At 33.9% G+C, this 21,420-nt stretch overlaps 2 protein-coding genes and 1 long non-coding RNA gene across 9 annotated transcripts in view; 1 reads left to right on the plus strand and 2 right to left on the minus strand.

Annotated features, from left to right (window-relative positions):
- The window catches only part of LOC100743377, a 173,743-nt gene extending 160,971 nt beyond the window's left edge, over positions 1-12,772 (minus strand). The window contains exons 1-6 of one of the 3 annotated variants that reach the window (XM_033320305.1): positions 12,635-12,772; positions 9,023-9,202; positions 4,592-4,664; positions 4,054-4,436; positions 3,847-3,972; positions 3,658-3,773 (exon numbers count right to left, since the gene is read on the minus strand). In XM_033320305.1, the coding sequence (XP_033176196.1) occupies positions 3,658-3,773; positions 3,847-3,972; positions 4,054-4,436; positions 4,592-4,607 (641 nt within the window). In that variant the 5' untranslated portion in view covers positions 4,608-4,664; positions 9,023-9,202; positions 12,635-12,772. Of the gene's footprint in view, positions 1-3,657; positions 3,774-3,846; positions 3,973-4,053; positions 4,437-4,591; positions 4,665-4,778; positions 4,908-4,978; positions 5,166-9,022; positions 9,203-12,634 lie in introns of those variants that run through there. The other 2 variants (XM_012384591.3, XM_033320306.1) reach the window with 2 other exon arrangements.
- LOC100740460 lies at positions 6,286-21,415 on the plus strand. 5 transcript variants are annotated; one of them, XM_024367037.2, is made up of 19 exons: positions 6,286-6,879; positions 9,421-9,542; positions 10,108-10,193; positions 10,763-11,024; positions 11,343-11,472; positions 11,562-11,713; positions 11,929-12,204; positions 12,644-12,955; positions 13,324-13,419; positions 13,637-14,468; positions 15,087-15,655; positions 16,244-16,422; positions 16,778-16,926; positions 17,386-17,532; positions 17,608-17,697; positions 18,695-19,064; positions 19,681-19,850; positions 19,936-20,079; positions 20,686-21,415. In XM_024367037.2, exons 2-19 carry the CDS (start codon positions 9,470-9,472, stop codon positions 20,888-20,890), a joined length of 4,242 nt encoding a protein of 1,413 aa, XP_024222805.1. In that variant the 5' UTR covers positions 6,286-6,879; positions 9,421-9,469; the 3' UTR covers positions 20,891-21,415. The 5 variants fall into 5 exon arrangements, with proteins under 5 accessions (XP_024222805.1, XP_012240099.1, XP_024222806.1 ...); XM_012384676.3 differs by having other exon boundaries at positions 16,778-16,917; XM_024367038.2 differs by having other exon boundaries at positions 12,656-12,955.
- On the minus strand, positions 16,331-18,703 carry LOC112212684. The gene is made up of 4 exons (XR_002946514.2): positions 18,353-18,703; positions 17,663-18,290; positions 16,861-17,556; positions 16,331-16,466 (listed from the first exon to the last, which is right to left on the minus strand). It is a non-coding gene; the product is annotated as an uncharacterized LOC112212684 (long non-coding RNA).
- Positions 21,416-21,420: the final 5 nt, after the last annotated feature.

Raw genomic sequence — 21,420 nt, forward strand, 5'->3', positions numbered from 1 at the left:
AGAATGATATTGAATAGCAAAAGCGAATATTTAAAAGTTGTCTGTATCGTAATAATAATAATAATATCTGTAATTTCTAATAATATTTAGAAACTAAATACTTTATAACGTTTTATCTTATGTTACCTATCTATATTTTAATAATATCTATTAAAACCCTGTTAACCCCGCTGTCCTCTTTGAATCTATATGACCTGAAATGAATGCTACGTTTCAATAAATATTATTATATACTATTAATTGGCTATTAACTATAATAATAATGATAATAATATCTATTACGATATAATAATACTATCCGATTAATATTATGTAATAACACCTATTGAAACATAATATCCATTTCAGGTCATACAGATCCGAAGAGAACAACAGGATTAACACGTTAACTGCCACGTGAGTTTTATATATTTCGTCCTGAGTGCCGCAATAGATTGAAACATACTACACTCTAATATTATATGACATTTACGAGGAATCATATATATATATATATATATATATATCAATAAGACTTTTCATATTTTGTTCACACTGTGTGAAGATATTTCATAACGTTATAAAAATATAACAAACTCAAAAATGATAGAAAGAATATTGCAAGGTGGAAGTTCTCTATCATTCTAAAACATCTGAGAAAACTGAAGTCCTAGTATTTTTCAATGCCGTCTTTGTGTTCCTTTATTCGAATTAAAGTATTCAAACATGGGAATCAGAAACATGGGAATTTCAAATATTTTACATCTTTATAAATGAAAAAATGCAAAATCAAATACTTTAATCGTAAAGAGCAGATTTCGATAATTGATCATGGATAAGTACTTTATCTGGTCACTTATAGATAGGATAGTATATTTGTAAGAAATTCTAGGTATCTCTTTTCTCCGCTGAATTTTATGACTGAAATATGGAAATTCGATATATTCGTTTCTCTTACACATGTGAAGGCAAAGGGACGAAGTCGATTTTAAAAACTTATACATATATTTCCTGAGGCTAACGACGACCATTTAACACTGAAACTACACTAGAGTGATCAAAATGACCAATTCATAAGTTTTCATAGAAATTCTAGAATAAATTTATTATAATGCATTTTTCATGATTTAAATGTTTTTGTGTGGAATATATGAATAAAAGCTTGTTCTCCCTCTTTACTTGTCATCCTAATTTCTTTAATACCAGTCTTATACTTCGGCGCTACTATATTCTATCCAAATATGAATGAGATAATCATTATGAAAAAAAGAGTAAAACGAATTTATTTGTATAATTATTTGCTTAAATAATTGTGAGCATTTTGTGCCTTGATTCGATATAAAGACAATAAAACATAACGCTATGCTAAAACCGGGAACAATATATTCACTACTCTTGAATAAGATATAATGAACATAGTAAAGTAAAAATTCATATCTCTTTGCTACAAATCGACTATTTAACAGATACTGAATTTCTCTATAGTTGAATAGAATTGTATCAAATATGTGTAAAGCGCAATTATACAAGATGCTATAATAATACTACACATTCGAACAATAGAATTCTGATAATGTAAGAGAAAAAAAAACCAGTGTTTAAAAAGATAGTGATCCAAAATGTGTTTATTAAACGCATAACGATATAGCTTAAGTGATAACTATATCCAATACTAATATCTAAAAACTGTGCCTCGTCTTTCCGACAATGAATGACAATAATAAACTAATAATTGAAGAGAATGATCATCGCCCTTCTATGGAATTAATAGATTATTTAAACTACTTAATTAAAAAGTTATACACTAATAGAGATGTAAATTAAATACTCAATACATCTATGTATCCACTGATTGTAAATATCACGGCGTGAATTAATCCTATGATCTATTTATCAAATTGGACGGAACAACTTGCAGTAAGAAGATTTTCAAATAACAAAGATGTTCCATTTCAATTTTCTTTTTTTTTTTTTTTTGTATATTATGTCCCAAAAATAAATAAAAGAAAAATGCCTCGCACTTATCTTTATATTATATTTTCTTAAATTGTTGTAATAAATCCTAGTAAACAAACTTTTTTTCCTAACAATAATTGACAAATGAATGCTCCAACCTGATGGATATTTATTAGTGAGTGAAAGAAAACAGTATGATAAATTTTTATAAAGTCTTAATTAAATGGAACACAAACTTCATTATCATAATTAATTAGATTAAAAGGTAATAATATTTCTATAGAAATAGATATATTGCGAAAAAGATTTTATCTATAAATCAAAACGAAGAATTACACTGAATTATCTAATTGGAGTAGCAGCGACTGGAATGAATTTTTGGAAATTTTCAAATTTTCATTCTATTTATATTAATACATAAAATATCATGTTATAATATGTTTATTGATTTAAGAGAATCTTTAAACTTTTACCGACTGCTATGGATTATCGATGCTCCGTATAAAACAAAACATGTGGAATATTCGACATTTTTCAAAAATATTCGACATTTTTCACGAATATTCGTGCACGATTATGCTCCAAACGTTATCTCCACACGTCCGTCCTTCGACGTCGATATTCATATTTTCTATATCTGTCGAGCTTACGTGGCACAAAACAAACGAATATTCATGTACCTTGATTCGCATTAATTTATCGACTGCAGCCAGAACAATATTCGCTATTCGGCACGAATATCGAATAATGTAACGACATTTGCGTGTTTTAACGAGAGTATTGAATATTCGAATGCTGTTTCACATCACGGAGCTGTCTCTCCCTATTTCCTAGCATAAAAAGATTAACTGTGTCTATTGAATGATATATACCATAATCCGAAAGTTTAGAATAATTTCATAATAGTATAAAATTAGAATTTGAATACTTGAGTGACTTAACTTTGAAGAAATTTATTATTATTCAAACTTTCAGAGCGCAATTAAAATATAAGGACTTTTAGCATAAAATATGCGAAATTATTTCGCAATCTTTAGATTAAAAACTTAAAGATTAATACAGTCAAGAAAAGAAATTGAATATTGTAAGTTTCGAAAGTTAAAATAATAATCCTAAACTGTTGGCTAGTGATATGATACCTACTGAAATTCATTAATTGATTGAATGGGTTGGAATGAAAATTTTTATTTTACTTTAGTTAATTAACGAATCTAAGTAAAATTTGAAAATTTAGAAGAGTTTAAAAAGAAACATGCTTGCATCTCATAATGTTTCAATTGATTTTCATGACACTCGTATGTTTTATAAGGAGAATACCAAATTATTTTGCCCACTAGATGCTTTAAAAGATACGCTAGAGTATTTATCAATTTTTATAACAGAACATTTTTAAGATTGAAGAATTGCATTACGAAACAATCCGCGCGAGATTCCATTGTTGCTTATATAATCTACATGCTATGATATCATCAATTTTGAAGCTACGTGATATATTAATTATATAAGCACGGAAAAAATTTCAGAATTTTATACAATGCATAAACGTGATTCAAACTTATCCGAAAGTATGTATTATGTTCTACACATCGTGAAAGTAAAAATATTTCTAAAACTTTCTATTCAACTATTTATCATAATCTTCAAATATTTCGATTAAATAATCGACCTTGTGATTTCTAATATTATTTGATAACTATGTTTACAAATCAATGATTGACTTACCAGCCAGCTATGCCATTGGGTTGTATCTCCTGCAAGAAAATACCCAGCTCTCCTTTATCCTTACTGCGAAGACCAACCACACTGAATCCCAGACTGGTTCCCTCTGGTTTATATAACTTGAAGAAAAAATTATTGCCCTTAATACCTCTGAATGTTTAATAAACGTTATAATAATATATATTTACAAACCTGCACAGTAAATACTTGACGACCTCTTGCTGCAGCTTCAATAACCTTCTTGAACTCCTTAGCGTATGTTGTTGTTGTTATTGGAGGCATTCCCATAACCTCTGACGCAAGACTTGGGCTTGTGACCTATAATAAAGTGAAAATTTAATACTAAGTACAAATTGAATTTAAAAGTACATTTTAAGAATATTTTGAAAACAATTTTACCTGCGCACTAGTATCTTCGCTGCTGCTATGCACCAATGGAGCAACTGGAACCCTTTGATCTTCTAGTTCACTGCTATCCTGATATAGATCTTGATATACATTTGATCCAAGCGGTTGCACTGGCGTACTAGGAACAGAAAGTTCCAGTTGTCCACTAATGTTAATATCAAAATCGCCAGGAATAATAGATGGATGCTGCCCCAGTTGAGTGTTTAATTCGATTAGTGAGTCTTGAATTGTCACTATGCTGCGGAATACCGGATCTTCCAAAAGAGAAATTAAGGATTTTATATCTTGGGTCGTATGCATTTGTAGTTTGGGGTCATTGCAATCCTCCACCCTTTCTTGAACATGCTCCAATAAATGAAGAGCTGTAGATATGTCTAAAAAAGTTGGAGCAAAAAATACAAATTAATATTATAAAAACTGATGTAACCTAATAGATATTGTTCTTAAAAGTAATATATAAATTTATAACACTTTTCTATCAAAAAATAAAGATGCTTCACTAATTTTAATGGATTAAATTTATATTGACCTGCACTTAGAGGCATTTTGTTTTTGGTAGATTTGCTTCAGCTAAATGTGTATAAAAAGTCTTGTGAATCCCCCTGGAAAAAGCATATGTTATAAATACATGTATATATTGCTATAATTATACTTTATATTTTATATATCGTATGTTTTTAATTTAGCGAAATGAAATTGTTAAAATGTATCTTAACCTCTATAACAGGCACGAATTAAAGAGCAATAAGTAAAATTTATAGTTTTTTTTATACAATTTTATCATTAAAATATCATTAAGAAGTTCTACAACATTATATTAACTGTCGTTAACTTTAGCTGTACCATGAATTTATCGTAAATCAATACGTGGTCACATAACTGCTTCAAATATTAATAAAACTACAACTTCTCTTACCTAAATTTCTTCGAAAAATTGAAGTAGAAGGCAAACAGATCGCGAATCGATGATTCTCAAGAAATTTCACGGTCACGCACGAGAATTACAATCGATTTCTTGAAATATCACAGGAAACGTTCAATTGCATTTTGCTATCAGCTGACTATGCCAAACTATCGAATGCTTGACAGTTCTTGGATGGGGAAAGAGAATATAGATTAACTCCACCAATGAAATCCAATCAAACATTACTATCGCGAAATGCGGGAAATTTAAATATTTACTGGTGAATGTTTTAGAGGAATATTGTACTCATGTGATATATAATTAATAAAATAATTGTTTCATTAAATTTGTACTATATGATGATATAATATTAATAATAGAAGTATAAAAATATTTAATTTCTATTAAATAAGCAAAATTTAAGAGTCGAATTGTAAAATTCATCAATAAGAAAGGAATATTATTGAACAAAGTATTTGAGGAGAGTAAAACTGAATGAAAACGCAAAAAAATTAATATGCACAATTTTGAAAAAAATTTTAATAGTAAAAAACAATATCCTTCCTCTTATTCCGTGCATCAGAAATGACAGAATCATTTCTATATTTGAGTATTAAAGAACTTCAATTACGTTTTGGAAAAACCACGATAGATTATATTCACACATAACGATATCGTTATAGATTATCTATTCTGAATTTTCCATATAAAATTGCGTTTTAACTGCGACTTAATTAAAATCTATAACAGAGATTTACTTCAACCCATCTTAGCCGTCAAGGTTTAATTTAATTAGTCTTAATTCTATGGCAAATAATTAATCTATACAAAACACTGTAAATACTACAACCAGCAGTACCTCAAAAGAATCTTTCTCTATTCACTAGCGACCAACAAAATCAATTAAAATTACCACGATCACCCCAAACCGATCTTGAAAAGGAAAACAAATTACTTTCTTTGTGCTCCAGAAATTTAAATAAAAATGAAATCTGCCTAAAAATAGCCAAGCAATAAAGAACAAACGAGTCGACAGATCACGAAGACCACCTGTGCCAGCTCGTTGTTCATTCTAGTTGACCTCAGGTGGAAATCTCTAATCCATGATTCCGCTACGAACGACCGGCCGATCGTCCATCGGCACAATCAACCCAGCACGGCATTGCGTCGCTCTACTGCATCGATTCTCAAACGACTAACACCACCAGTCCCTAGGGGGTCGTCCACAAAATTTAAACACCTCTATAAACACGTGAATTTCAAACTCGATACCTAAAAGAGAACCATAAACTTTCTTCTCCAATAAAAGACAAAATAATTGTCCATCCCCTAAAATCTGTCTTGTAATTCGTAGAGAAAGTTCTTAACCGAAGACGAACGTAGAACCAAAGGTGTTATTTCGTACGATGAGGACGCGTTGAAGCTTGAGAACCCACGGTCGTGGTGTTTACACGCACGTCGAACGTTTTCCCGGATGGCCCCACGGAAACCGGACACAATGGAGTTGCTTCCGGTGAGCACAAGGCCAGAAATCGGACGTGGGGATCCCACCGCGCCTGTGTACCACCGGTATATGTTATCTCTCCTCCGCGTTCTGCCCCCTATGGCTCGTCTATCCGAGAATCATTCATCGAAACAATTCTTCCAGCACCGTCACTTCCCCTCCCGACCCCCCGATCGGTCAGGTGTTATCCATTATTTCCACGGTTTGCACCGATTTTGACCGTCAGTTTGATTACAGGTGCCATTCGCGTTGGATGGACGGTTCTAGTGCATCTTACCGCGTTTTGGCGTTTTGAAGTTGCTCGTAGATTAGAGACGGTGTGGAGTCTCTGGAGAAGAGGAGGAAATCTCGCGCGACTCGGTTTGCTCTCGAAGTGGACAGACACGTGAACAATTTGTTGTTATTTCAGGTAAGTATAGTTGATACGATTTAATGGAGAGTCGCGAATTACTTCGGTTTGAGGAAGAGGGAAATAGTTAGGTTTATTGAATTTATCGAGATCCAAAGCTTGTACGTAGTTTCATAGCATTTTTCAACTGAAGAGAGTTTTAGTTGGAAAGTTGGAGCTAAAATTTTAATTAAAAAAGGAGATTCGATAATGTTTGCTACTTCGTATTCGAGTTTACTACTTCGTACTAAACTTCGTATTCGTACTTAGCTTTTTGCAACTTTTTTGGACTGGGAAACGCGAATGTTCTGGTTAAAAAGTTGGAGTTAACATTTTAGTTAGAAGGAGAGATTCGGCGACGTTTATTGGATTTTTAAATGTAAAAATTGTATTCCCATGGAACTTCCGTCCCTAATTTTTAGAAAAGAGAAACGAAACAATTTTATCTAAAAAGTTCAACTTTGTCACATAAAAAAATTAATTTTTCTCGTATTAAAAAGAAGAGAGTATTCTACATATATTGCAACTTTGATATAATCCCGATTAAATAACGTATACGAAAGATCGTTATTGAGGTTCGTATACAAAAGATTTCCACAAAATTTCTGCTTACATCGAACAGTTAAATTAAAACAATTACCACACAAAGACTAACTGAATAATACATATAACAAGACTAACAAAGATAAATTATAATATCCTGCATCCTACGTACACTAATATCACATAATTGAAGAATATGAAAATTGTTTGAAGCGCGCAACAATGCTATCCACGTATCATCTATTATCCAAGAGATTGCGATAAAATCTTGATTTAGCAGTTCATAGCAACGTTCCTTTAAAAATGTGTAATTCTAGGATGCAACAGTCTTTTATTTTTAAGAAGGTATACATTCACGTAGAATTTGGAACAGAATTAGTGTCTCCTTTATATGATATTTTAATGTCTTACTAATTTATCAAACTTTTAATACATTCCATTTAAAATTTGTATCATATGTAGTGAGAAAGTCATATACGTTTGTTAAAACAGGAACACGACTGGACGAAATTCAATGATGGTAATAATCACGATACACTAATTCAACGTAGTATTATAATATTATTATTATAATTAAACAATGTAATTGATGATTCGAATGACCCGTATCTATAATTTTCTCTCGTCGACGGTAACGTTAATTACTAGACAAGCATCCATCCTCTTTGGACAGAGAACTATAATTATGGAGGCGATAAACCATGAGATAATTAATAAGCACCGTTTCTCTGCAATACGTGAGCAAAGTTTGCATCTAATGGACAAGCACGTGTATCACAATTGACAATTTGCAAATTAAGTCCTTTATAAAAGATAGGAACAACATAACTTTGATTACACAGTATCAATCGATTATAACAATATTGCACGTTATTGAGGATATATCAAATAATATATTATTCTTTGCTCCATTATTTTACATAGGATAAATGTTGGTTGTTTCATGAATAATTCTCAAGGCATCATCCCTTAAAATTAGACTCAACTCTTTGAAATCTCCGTTTCTTTTTTGCTTGCTGTATAGACAAACAAAATTTCTTAAAAATCCTTAATATGAATAATATTGAAGTTAAATAAATATAAACCATCCCAATTAATTTTCAATAATATAAATAAATATTAATAATGTATTGTGAGTAAATACATGTATATACTCAAAAATACAATAATAATTCATATTTCTACTAATATAATTAACCATAAATAAGAACTTGAAAGCTAAATAAATTGCAGAGGCTACTGAAAACATCCAAATACCATTTCCCACCCAAGAAACCCTACAATATTCAAACTCCCCAGCGACCAAACATTATTTTCTAATACGGCATCTCCCTTACGGTTTGAATGTAAATTTAATCCCTGCGACACGTGCCACTCTAAGTTTCTTATCATATACAAAAGCATTCTTTCATTTTTTAACATCGGTACGATATGACAAAAGCGAATCGCTGAATTTCTCATGAAACATATTAATGTAAAAGATCCTGATCTCATGAGAAAGTAACTTCGTAACATGGGACGCGATAAAGAAGACGCGTTTCAGTCTAGTGGACGGTTTCGATATATTCAAAGTGCGTAGAGACAGTGGAAGGTTTTTATGGAATTCCTGAGCTGCACTCACCCTGAACACATCTACATGCTCGCACCTTCGTCAACCTTTTCTCTGACGATTCGCGTGCACGTACACGCGGCGAAGGACCAGCACACGCCCGTAAACCCAACGAACCGTGCTTCCAACTTTCAAGCATTACATTATTAGTTGCTCAGTATCTTTTCCATTACTCTCATACATGAATTATTTCTGAAAAAAAATGGAAATATATCAGTTATATGTACTTGTAAAAAATTGAAGAAAGCAAGGATGTACAAAATGTTGTATTTTGAACTCGTATTCACGAGGATATAAATTTGCATAAAAATCGACGATTTAGTTACATAAAATTTTTAAGATCTACAGGCTTTAGAAACGAAAATCTTCTAGCTTATATTCCAGAATATTTCTAACTGGCATGATTTCAGAATTTCGTCACTGTGATGACTACTTGATACTAAACCCTGGCACCTAAAAATGAAGAAAACCAACATATCCAGTCTACTGCAATCCATCTCTGTTCTAGCTACCCTGAGAGTGGTCGTTAACGGTAAGTTGCATTCTTCTAACTCAATTATTCAATTACTTTTTAAAACAATCGTCTTACAAAAATTGAAAGGAAAGAATTTCCTTCATTTCAAGTTCATTTATAAATTCTTCTATTAAACTAATAGAAGAGTTTCAGATAGAAAAGACACGTGAAAAGGGAAAATATCACAAGACGAAAAATGTAATGCGCGCAACTGGTGTGCCCTAAAAAAACATTTCGTTTGCACATCTCTGGCTCATACTCTAAAATTAATGATGGAACGCGGTGTAAAAGAATGACGTCACTTGCTCGATTGCGAAATTGCGTTTCGTCCCATTGTACCGCCATACGTACCACTTATGACACGAAAAAAAAGATATACGTGAACGATAAAATCATATCGTTCTGACGGTCGTCGCTCGCTCGCAAAGGAAGTAACCTGATTTTTACCAGGCGAACAGGAAATAATAATATCTATTTGCGAGAAAATAGCGACGAATAAAAGGAAAGAGTATAAAAAATGCCAACCATTGAATGCATTCGTGAGCGAACGATAACGAAAAAACCGGTGGTGCTGTGTTTTCAGGGCAAACAACGTGTAATGGCGGCTTGGGTCGAGTCGTTTACGAGAGACTTCCGGACCAACAGCTTCAGGGCTTCGACGACGATGTGGTATAAAACGTTTCGCGAAATATTTACCTATCTCTCTGGCTTGCGTGGTCGGTTTTCAAATATTCAGTCGACTTCTAGGAAACTGTTCTGAAATCTTAAAACCTGATTCTCTGATAATAGAATGTTAAATCTGACGAGAATAGGAAGATTTGAGATTAGGGGGCTGATTTACTGTAACATTGGAAAGTATAATCCGTACTTGAAATGGTTTTATCAAGAAATCAATTGAAGTAGATCTTTTATTATAATTTTTTTTTAATAATTGATATATTATTCAATCATTAAATATAGGCGAAATTTCTTGCTACTAAATATGAAACTCGTTCGAGAAAGTGAAATGAAGCAATTAGAAAAGATATTTTCCTGAGAAGGAAGATTTAAGATTTCATATTCGCCCCAGGAAGAAAATAAGTCTATGCTTACATTTCTAAACCAATGTTTTCCTAAAATGGATTGTTTTAAAGCTGCATTTTTATAAAAGCAGTAACATAAATATTAAAAAAATTTGTATTCTATTAACATTAATATTTTAATAATATTCTAATTTTAATCTTGCTAATTTATCATAGGTACGAGACTCTGCACCACCTTTTAGAGTCTTGGAAAAATGTCAGGAATTATGTCTACGAGATAGAACGGCGACGAACAATTTAGTTCGCGCTTGCACGAGCTTCGATTTCCAACCTGGCAGCAGAATAGCTTCTTTCAGCGGGGCTGCAGAATATGAAGAAAGCACTTGCTATTTAACGAGGGAACAGGCGCAGCCAGAAGGAATTGGAAATCTAATGCTGGTGCCAAACAGCGTCCATTTCACGGAAGTTTGTCTTGGCTGTGAGTGTATTTCAGTATTTTCCCAATACTGCTCAAACGTTCCAGAAAAATTCTTTAAATTTCTATGCTTTCTTTTCTCCTGTCATACGTATCCTATAATTCATAAAGCATTAACCATTCTGCGATACTTTCTCATAAAATTTCTGAAAATAATCCCTAAAAAAGGAATTAGTATAAAGATATTCTACTTATTTTAAGAATAATATTCTGTATTTCAAGGACAAACTCACTGTTTGTTTTTAGTTTCTGTATTTTAAAAAATTACTTTACTCTTTATCTGGTGATTAAGAATTTTAATGGTTATATTTTTCTGTGAAGCCGATAGGATCGAAAGAGAATGTCCAAATCGGCGTTATGTTTTCGAGAGACATCCCAGGAAGAAACTAAAATTACCACTGACAGATATCAAGGAAGTTAGCGCGGCGAATAGAACAGACTGCGAGGATAGGTATTATAGAATTTTTCAAAAATGCAGATTAGATTAGATTTCTAATTGCAAATATCTCATGGATAAAAATTTTCCGTGATATTTTGAAGATGTTTGAACGAGTTCAGTTTCATTTGTCGATCCGCTACGTATGACACTGCTCTAAGAAGCTGTGCTCTGAGTCGTTTCACCAGAAGAACGCATCCTGAATTATTGGAAGACGATCCAAATTCCGATTATCTGGAAAACACTTGTCTCAATGGTACTTACTACCAATTTTCTCTTAAAATTTAACGAATAATAACGAATTATATTTTTAATATCGATTTCTCAAATTAATAATCCCATAGAAAAATATTTAAATTACCCAAATATTGAATTACCTGTGTTAGAACTGAATTTTAGAATTGTTAAAAACTAAATTTCCATAGTTTATTATTTACTGACTGAACGAATTCAAATTTTTTGATTCAACAGCAGAACGTCGTTGCGATGGATTAGCTGTGTTCGTCAAAGAAGAAAATAAGCGTCTTCGAGGGCCATTCGAAGTCGACATCTACACGAATCTTACCTTAGACGAGTGTCAAGCCCTTTGTTTGAGAGCTGAGAAATATTTCTGTCGAAGTGTAGAATTCGACGAGCAAACACGGCAATGCATTATTTCAGAAGAAGATTCTGTCTCTCAGAAGGACGATATCGGTATAAGTAGTAGCCCCAGCCATCATTTTTACGATTTGGTTTGTTTAGACAATCGTAAGTACATTATACCTACCGTCAATAACTTCATCTACTATATATCGCTAATTGTTCACAAAAGTATCAATTTCTTAATTATCTTCACAGTAGAAGATAACTACACTATCGTTAGAAATTTAAGAAATCGTCCACTCTACGTGATTCCAGATTAATTATTATTTAGAATATTCTTTCCTAAACTAGTATTAATTGATTTCTGATTGTGATATTATCCAAATACTCAAATTGTTGAAACTATTGATTAATAATTCATTACGTCATTAAAAAGTATACGTTGTTAAAAAATTAGATATTAATCATTACTCATGATTGAAACGAAGAACTTTCCTAAAAGATGAAGGTATCTGACTTTTTCGAAATCGTAAAGGCCGGATAAAAGTGAAACGATCAATTGGTACTTTACAATACTTTATCAATACCCACTTACGAAGCGTAGATCCGTCCATAGCACGCGGTTCCGAATACCCGGACAGCAGCTCCACGTCGCACCTTTTTTCCGATGGACGACGACCAGATACAGCGTTCCAGCGTTATCGAAACTCTCGTTTGAGCGGTGAATTTCACTCTGAGATAACAGGTCGTAGCCTGAGCGAATGCCTTGACGAGTGTCTTCGACAGACCAGTTTCCAATGCAGGAGCGCCGTGTATTCTGAACATTATCATACCTGTCGATTGAGTCGATTCAATCAACGTGATGGACACAGGATCATCTACGATGCAGACTACGATTATTACGAGAATCTCATGCGTGAGTGACGAATATCTTAAAGGTTTATAGACATATCGCTTATAATCGAATCGATGAAATCGGAAACAACATCGTTTTAAGAAATTCTTAAAGCAATTGATGTTGGGTTGGCTCTCAGTATCGAACTTCTTCCTTGTTTTCGTACTTTCAAACGTTCCTGAACTTTCCAAGATTTGAAGTAGAAAATTAAGCCGGTTGTGATCCTTTTTATAATGCTACAAATCATAATGTGAATTATTATTTCGATCTCTTTTGAACAATTCTAGAAATTCTTAAATTTGCTGTATATGAACAGTGAATAAAAGTCTAAGAAACTTATTATATTTATTTATATACCTGTGTTAAAATGTCAACTATTATACAAACAGACCAATATTTGGATGGGGACCGGGATAATCCAGGCTACAGACCAGACCCCCTAGGACAAGATACCAATTTCGGCCGGCCTTCTCTAGGAAGACCTGGTAAACTAACAACACCTTCGATAATCTATTACTGTAAACTCAATCCTCTTTTTTGTCATATTTCTTATATATTACAAATATCAAAATTAGCTCACCTTGGCATCTCCCAAATTTATCAAATTCAATAAACGATGCATAACTCTAACAACTAAAAATTACCACCAAGCATAGAACGAATATGCTTCTTGAAACAAGTAAATTTCAAATTTCCACACAGGTTATCCAGAGGACTACGACAAGGGGTACAGCAGCAGCGTGAAACCAGATCGGTATCCAGATCGTTACCCAGACCGCCACACAGATCGCTATCCAGATCGATATCCAGATCGCTATCCAGACCGTTACCCTGATCGATATCCAGATCGATATCCCGAAAAATATCCTGATAAATATCCAGATCGTTACCCCGATAAATACCCGGACCGTTACCCCGATAAATTCCCAGACCGTTACCCCGATAAATTCCCAGACCGTTACCCCGATAAATATCCAGAACGTTACCCTGACAAATACCCCGACAAATATCCAGATCGTTATCCTGATCGTTATCCAACTGATAAATATCCCGAAAGGTATCCTTTGAATGGACAATATCCAATTGGGGCAGCAGGGGATACGTTTCCTGATCCTATAGATCGATATCCAATCAGTGATCGATTTCCAACTAGCGATCGTTACCCTGTTAGTGATCGTTATCCAGTGGTAGATCGGTATCCATCTTCGGATAGGTATCCAATATCTGATCGATTTCCAAGCAGAGGTGGTGATCGCCGTCCTACTCATCCTGATCGATATCCTATTCCAGACACTGGAATAGACAGATATCCAACAAGTGGTAGTAGATACCCTACTGGAATTGGTAATCGATACCCAATATCTCCAAGTCGTTATCCTAGCGATAGCGATCGGTATCCCAATAGTATAGACCGTTATCCTATTCCCGAGGATCCTCTGGATCGGTATCCATCCGGTTTGGCAGGTGGCAGACCTCACGTCGATCGGTATCCTATCAGTGAAAGGTATCCCGAGAAGGATCTTTATCCTAATCGGTAAGTTGAAGAGAAAGATATTGATGAGCTTTCAAAAATACATTTCGATATTTTTATGATTCTTCCTTGAAAGATTTGGTAATCGATATAAAATTTCATTAAAAAATATTTAAGTAACAGCAGTCTTTCTCGGTGTAAAATTTCGAGTAGAATAAAAATTTATATTTCCTTCTCCAAATAGTACTATGTAGTTGCTATGAAAAGTATATACGCAACACTGACGTACTAATTAATTAGATCCAAATAATTAAACATTTAACTCGACGAAAAAGGCATAGCATTGAAAAATAAGGGCACGTATAAATACTTTCTGTAGCAACTGTAAGTTGATAATCAAATGAAAATTGATCGGCTCATTAACTTAATTAATACAGCATTGATTTAATTAAAGATATTGCATATCAAATTTCATTTCAAGAGACATTACAAACATTACAAATGATTTATTATTCGTATATTATATACTCCTTACCATTTATAATATTCAATCACTCTCAGAAACCTACATTTAAATAATCATATTTAATTTACCAAATGCCCGGCTGGACAAATTGTAAAGTACAAATTAAAAAAAAAAGAAAAAATAAATAAATAATCATATTTTTCCTCCATTCTCAGATTCCCACCATCGTCGCATGGAGGATACTCTCCAACATACCCCGTTGACGACATCTACGGTCCTCAGTCTCATCCAGACCGGAACCACTATGGCGTAGGAGGACCCAGTCGTCCCTTAGGCTATGGTGGTTATAACAACGACGGCGCAATAATCGGTGGCGGTTACATAGGCGAAGGTGGAGTGTACAATTCACGACCTTTCGGTACCAGCGGTGGCCCAATTATCGGTCGACCGCCTCTGGTGTCCAGATGCGACGAACAAGACAACTTCCGACAAGTAGGACCTCATACTAGGGTCCGTAAGCCATTCGTCAGACGATATACGACAGCTTCCTCGTTGGCTCAATGTGAAAGAGAATGTGCCGACGCTAGAGACTTCGTGTGCAGATCATTCAATTATCGTCCCTACGCCGCACCCTATGGAGCAGAACGGGACAACTGCGAGTTGAGCGATCGTGACTCCAGGGACATGGACATGGGCAATCCCGTGTACTATGACACTGGCTCCGATTACGACTTTTACGAAAGGAATAACGGCAGACAGGGAGCTGATGCAGAGTGTCTCGACGGTAAGCGTCGTAGGAGACCTTGGACGTCATCTACATGGGTCACATGGAGAAACCTTTACGCTGCCGGTCCATATTACAACCGTTACTGATGCAAATTTCAATTATTGTATTAGACATTGTCATCTGGACTGAGTTTAGTAAAATAAACCGTCTGATTTTCCGAAATCTTTTTTTTTTTACTTTTTGTTTGGTCACATCCGATGATGTCGATTATTCCTCTGGTTTCTAACGATGTGGAAGGGTGTTGGATTTTGTTTGTTATTTGACTGGCTGAAAATCATAGTGGTGTAGGTCGGTTCGTTGTTATTTTTCATGAAACGATATTTTACGTTTATCATCGTAAGAAATTCATTATATATCTCCAAGTTAGGAGAATGTATCTATGACAGAGAGTTCAGTTATAATTTAGTCGAAGGGATGATACTTGTAAGAACCGAAACATTTGACTAAATTTAAATTCTAAAGATCTTGACTCACATTGTTGTGATTTTCAGTCCACCATTTACTTTTCTGTTTGGTTTGGGTATTTACGATTTGTTAAATGAAAGTTAATAGAGAGCAAGTAAATTGTGTTTCTGGTCATTCTAGTGAGTCAAGTGTGTAGCGAAGACGGAATGGAATTTACTTTAAGGACACCGGAAGGATTCATTGGTCGGATTTACACTTACGGCTATTACGATCGCTGCTTCTTCCGCGGAAACGGGGGAACCGTAAATGTTCTTCGAATCAGTGGTCCCCAGGGTTACCCCGAATGTGGCACTCAAAGAGTAAGAAAATTACTTCGTCGCTGCTCGAGAACACCACAGGATTTCTGAAAGCACGTTAAATATTAATTCCGAAGAAATTAAACGATTTTCCAAAAATTTTGTTTTTGTCTGAGATCTTGAACTGATCTATTTCAAGATCCTTCATTAAAGAGCTAAACTTAAAATTTTAAGATGAGATCTAAGGCTAAAATTTAAAAAAGATCTAGTAAATTCATCGTCAAAATTTACCGTACGATAGTCTTCCGTATAAAAGCTTTTTAAGTAAAATAATTTAGAAATAACAATGGTACTTTTAATGAATGTTTCATAAAAAATTGGTTCACAATTAGTGATTACATTCGACAAACGATTGCAGTACGGCGACACGATGACAAACATCGTCGTGGTACAGTTCTCGGACTACGTGCAAACAGGAAGGGACAAACGCTTCAATCTCACCTGTCTATTTCGAGGCCCTGGCGAAGCTGTCGTCACATCCGGCTACATCGGTGCCGGGTATGCCAGGTCATATCGATTGAGAGACCGTGCCTTGCACCCGGTGCACTTAATTAAATAGTCCGATCCGTCATCGAGTATAGAATGCAGAATATGTTGCATTCAGTTAAACATGGATCCTGGTGCAAGCACACTCGATAAATTTATTTTAATATTGTTCGAGTTCCATCGTTAAAAATCTCCTGATTCTATGATTCTAAATCTTGAATATACCTCGTAGAAAGTTGCAAAGAGACACTCGTTGATCTGTTTCACTTGAGATGGATGAAACTGATAATTTAAAGGAAGATTACTAATGTCGGTGTGCTGACAAGTTAATTTTGAATAAGGAAGAAACAGTTTTTTTTTGTTTTCATGTGAAACGAGATATTAAAGTGTCTACTTGTTTTATGTTTCTTATATTTCAAAAAAATCAATATATACTTTTATTTCGATTATGCTAATAAAATTCGCACTTATGTTGTGTAGATCAGGGTCTCCGATTCCGATCGAGTACCTTCCAGCAGAAAATACCCTAAGTTCTCGAGTACGTTTACTGATCCTGTATCAAGGCAGACCTACGACGACCATAGCTGTTGGCGATCCACTCACTTTTAGGCTGGAAGCTCAGGATGGGTATGTGACACGAACATTATTCATCTAAAAAGAACTGTGATTTATGTTGTAATATTTTGTTAATGTTTTTTATAGGTACAATTATGTAACTGATATCTTTGCTACCAACGTCATAGCAAGAGATCCTTACTCTGGAAGAAGCGTTCAGCTCATAGACAGATACGGGTAAACATTGCATTCATTATTACAATTTTTATTTATTAATGAATAAGGTGTGATCTGAAAATTCGACACAGCTTTATTCTTCTCATACTTTTTGAAAGAATCAAATAATTTTTAATAAGTGTTTCCATAAAATGGTAGTAATTATGATAAAATTGAATCTTCGTTATTAAAATAACGAAGAAAGATATTCTACTTTTGTATCCAGCGTAAGAAAAGAATCTGATTGGCCTAGTAACAACAGGAGCAATCAACGTAATGAATCTTTGTTGTTCACTTCTACAGGGTGCTTTCGGTTTCAATGGACAAACAACAAAAGTACTATACATATAAAACACTCAAGATAAAATCATTATGATTTGTGAAATTAGAGATACACAATATTTTCATTTCTTTATAGATTGCACAGATTTATGCATTACAATCTATATTTGTCCTTTATCGATTTTCAATATTCGTTTCAATATTTCTCTAGCTTATCATCTAATTTATTAAATTAAATTCTTCAGCTTTCCTAATCTGTATGGAATATCTACATCAAATATCTGATTCATTTAAATCTACCTGGTTCACGTAATTCACTTATACCATCTAATCTACCTAATTTACATAATCCATTAGTCCTGATCTTTAGGCCAAAATTACCTGATCGTCCAACCTATTTACCTGATCTATTTAACCCACATACACTACGATGTTTTTTTCACTACGAAATTTTTCTACGATGTTTTTCGAAATGAAATTTTTCAAAAGTATAATTTTATGGACTATAAACGCTAGTACAAAAATAAGAATCTTTTACGGTCGCCAAGTGAGAATCGTAGTAGCGAATGGGTTGAGTAGCTGATCACTGGTATATGTATGTTAGAGTTAATCCACCTGAGGAACTTAATTAATTTACTTATTATCTATACTCGTCAGTACTGCCACACAATATAGAAACAAAAAATTTCTAGAAAATAAATTTTTGTACAATACCAATGTAAACTGTTGAAAACAGCTGTCCAGTGGATAACTACGTATTCCCTGGCTTGGATCGTTTGAGGGATGGTGACAGCCTCGAAGCACGTTTCAACGCTTTCAAAATTCCCGAGTCTAATTTTTTGGTGTTTGAAGCAACCGTACGAACATGTCGAGACGGTTGTCAGCCAGCTTACTGTTCCGGTGGTACCGGAAGGAGCGAGCCATCCTTTGGAAGGCGCAGGAGAGACGTGTCAGAGAACGACACGATCGTAGAAGAAAATGAAATAAGCACGATAACGGAAAGTAATATAAACGATACATCTCCCATGTTGAATTCGACAGTGGTTGAAGACAGCAACGACGCAGAAGAAGAGGAGGAAGAGGAACACGTGAGAGAAATGATCGAGGTAGACCTGAAAAGGATGAAATTTATTATTTACAGGATCTATACACAGTACAGGATATATTAAGTAGAGGATCTATAATTTTTATATTACTGTGCTATCAGCATTCTTTAATTTTTTTTGTTTAAACTGATCTTGTTTAAATTTCTATTAATAACTAAGTGAACTAAATTTTATTTTTTTAAGCTTGCATATGTATAACTGGATACTTCGAGTTCTTGATCTTCGCATAAACTAAATTATAAATACTCTTTAAATTTTGAAACAATTCATTGAGACAATCAGAAGCATGCGAACAAAATCATTCTTGAATTTACTAATGAATTAATTGAACCGAATCTTATTCTCCAATCTTGCCACTTAATTAAATTTCATTCAAATCGTGACTTGATTGTCATATGAATTAAACATTTCATTATTCATGAATTAAACATTAATCATTTTATAAACTTCGATACGTACGACTTGATACCACATTAAATTTTGATAAAAATTATTGAAAGCTTCAAAAATACGTATGCTTTCTCTTTTCTTTTTACATTGGAAAACAGATTATCACATTTAGTAAACAAAAGTGTCTTCAAGACAAGCTAAAATGTTACGTCTGACCGAGTTACAGGTTTTGGACTCGAGGATGGATATCGACGAGGAGACTATGGTCGAGAGACAAACTACTATTATGGAGAACGTCTGCATAACTCCTAACGAGTATTATGGACTTGTGACAGCAGTTGCGGTGCTCGTAGTACTCCTGGCATCCGTGGTTTTGTTATCCATGTTAATTTACAGGTATATTATCGACTTTGTATTGATTCAGATACATGTTTAATTAGCATGTTTACAAAAGCAAATCGATTCGCGTACATTGTTTCAGAAAATACGCTTACGCAGTGATTACGAAGAACCGCAGAGTCGACAAAGCGTGTAATCGAAGCAGTCATTCGGACGACGCTTATAGCAGTCGTGCAAATAACTTCTCTTTCTTGAGAACAGGTCTTCAGAAACCCTTCCAGTCTACGTACGTAATTTATCTGACGTTTATTTGCTAATTAGTTTCAATCTCGTACAGTTCTCGAAAATATCTTATTTCAACTAGAATAAAATTTAAGACTATATTAACTAGAAAATTAAAAATTCGTCTAGATTTTCCAGCTCGTGCAATATTTTCTTTTTCATTATCTTATCGCTAGATATAAATAGATTATACTAAATCCTTGCGATAATCTTGGAAGCGTTAATAAATTCAAGAATAATGCGGATAAGAAAATATTACACACGAACGTGGAATAAAAAAAATATACAGAAATGAATAAACATAACAGTTGACCTATAAAATATTGATTAATGGTATGCAAGTACAAACAATTTTCAAAAATAGAATCTTTAAAGACCATCGTCTGTCAGACAGAATTGAAACAACAGTTCAATATATCATTCTAAAAATTCGTCTCTAAAATTACATCCATACGTTCCACTACAGCTTGTATAACTAAGAATCATTCAAAAATACATACGCACGTCATATTTGACGAATGGCTTAATGCTTTTAACGCTTTTAACGTGACTCTTGATTTATTCTCGGATTTATTACCTGAAGTTGGTGTACCATTTGTTGGATATACAGGTCGATCTCCAGATCGATGAGTAACGTGATCGGTCAACGCATGACCTCGTCATCGACCGCTCTGGAGGGTGCTGTGGGACTATCGTCCAGCAGAAGAACCGGCTTCGACCCGAGCGAGCCGATCTACACCGATCCATCACTGTTCGAAGTTGCTCGTTGCTCGTCGCCAAAACCTACCCTCGATGATAACTTTCATCTCATGTGAAGATCAGATTTCGTTAAGTCTTCCTTCTCGAAACGCGTATACTTATCGTTAGTCCAACACTTAAGACTCGAAAACAGAAAAATAAAAACATATGAACAGGTTTTTAATATACGATGATCAGAGAAATATATCTTTAATATAACATTTTAAAATGATTTGTATTAAAATTGCATGATTCATTAATAGAGTTTGATCTCAATGATATTACAATTGAACAATACATGCTATATAACGTTCCAATAATTTGGTTTCTAGATGATTCGTAGGCGTCGTAAGTTTTATCTTAGAAACACCTTCTAGATTTCTCTTTACTTTAATGTTTCTTCTTCTTCCTCTTTTCTGTTCTTTTCCGTAACTTCAAACACAGCTAGTCAAATTCACTGACCACTGCCAGCTGCGACTGCCATGTCGATAAACTGACATATATACTTTCACTGGTTTAGTAGAAGTGTGAACAGTTTATCAAGAATATTATTTAAACTATTCTTTCATAGAGACACGTACTATGAATATGTATGGACTCGTTAGTT

The sequence above is a fragment of the Bombus impatiens genome, unplaced genomic scaffold, assembly GCF_000188095.3.
Source record: "Bombus impatiens unplaced genomic scaffold, BIMP_2.2 scf_0264, whole genome shotgun sequence".
In the NCBI taxonomy this organism is placed as follows: Eukaryota; Metazoa; Arthropoda; class Insecta; order Hymenoptera; family Apidae; genus Bombus; species Bombus impatiens.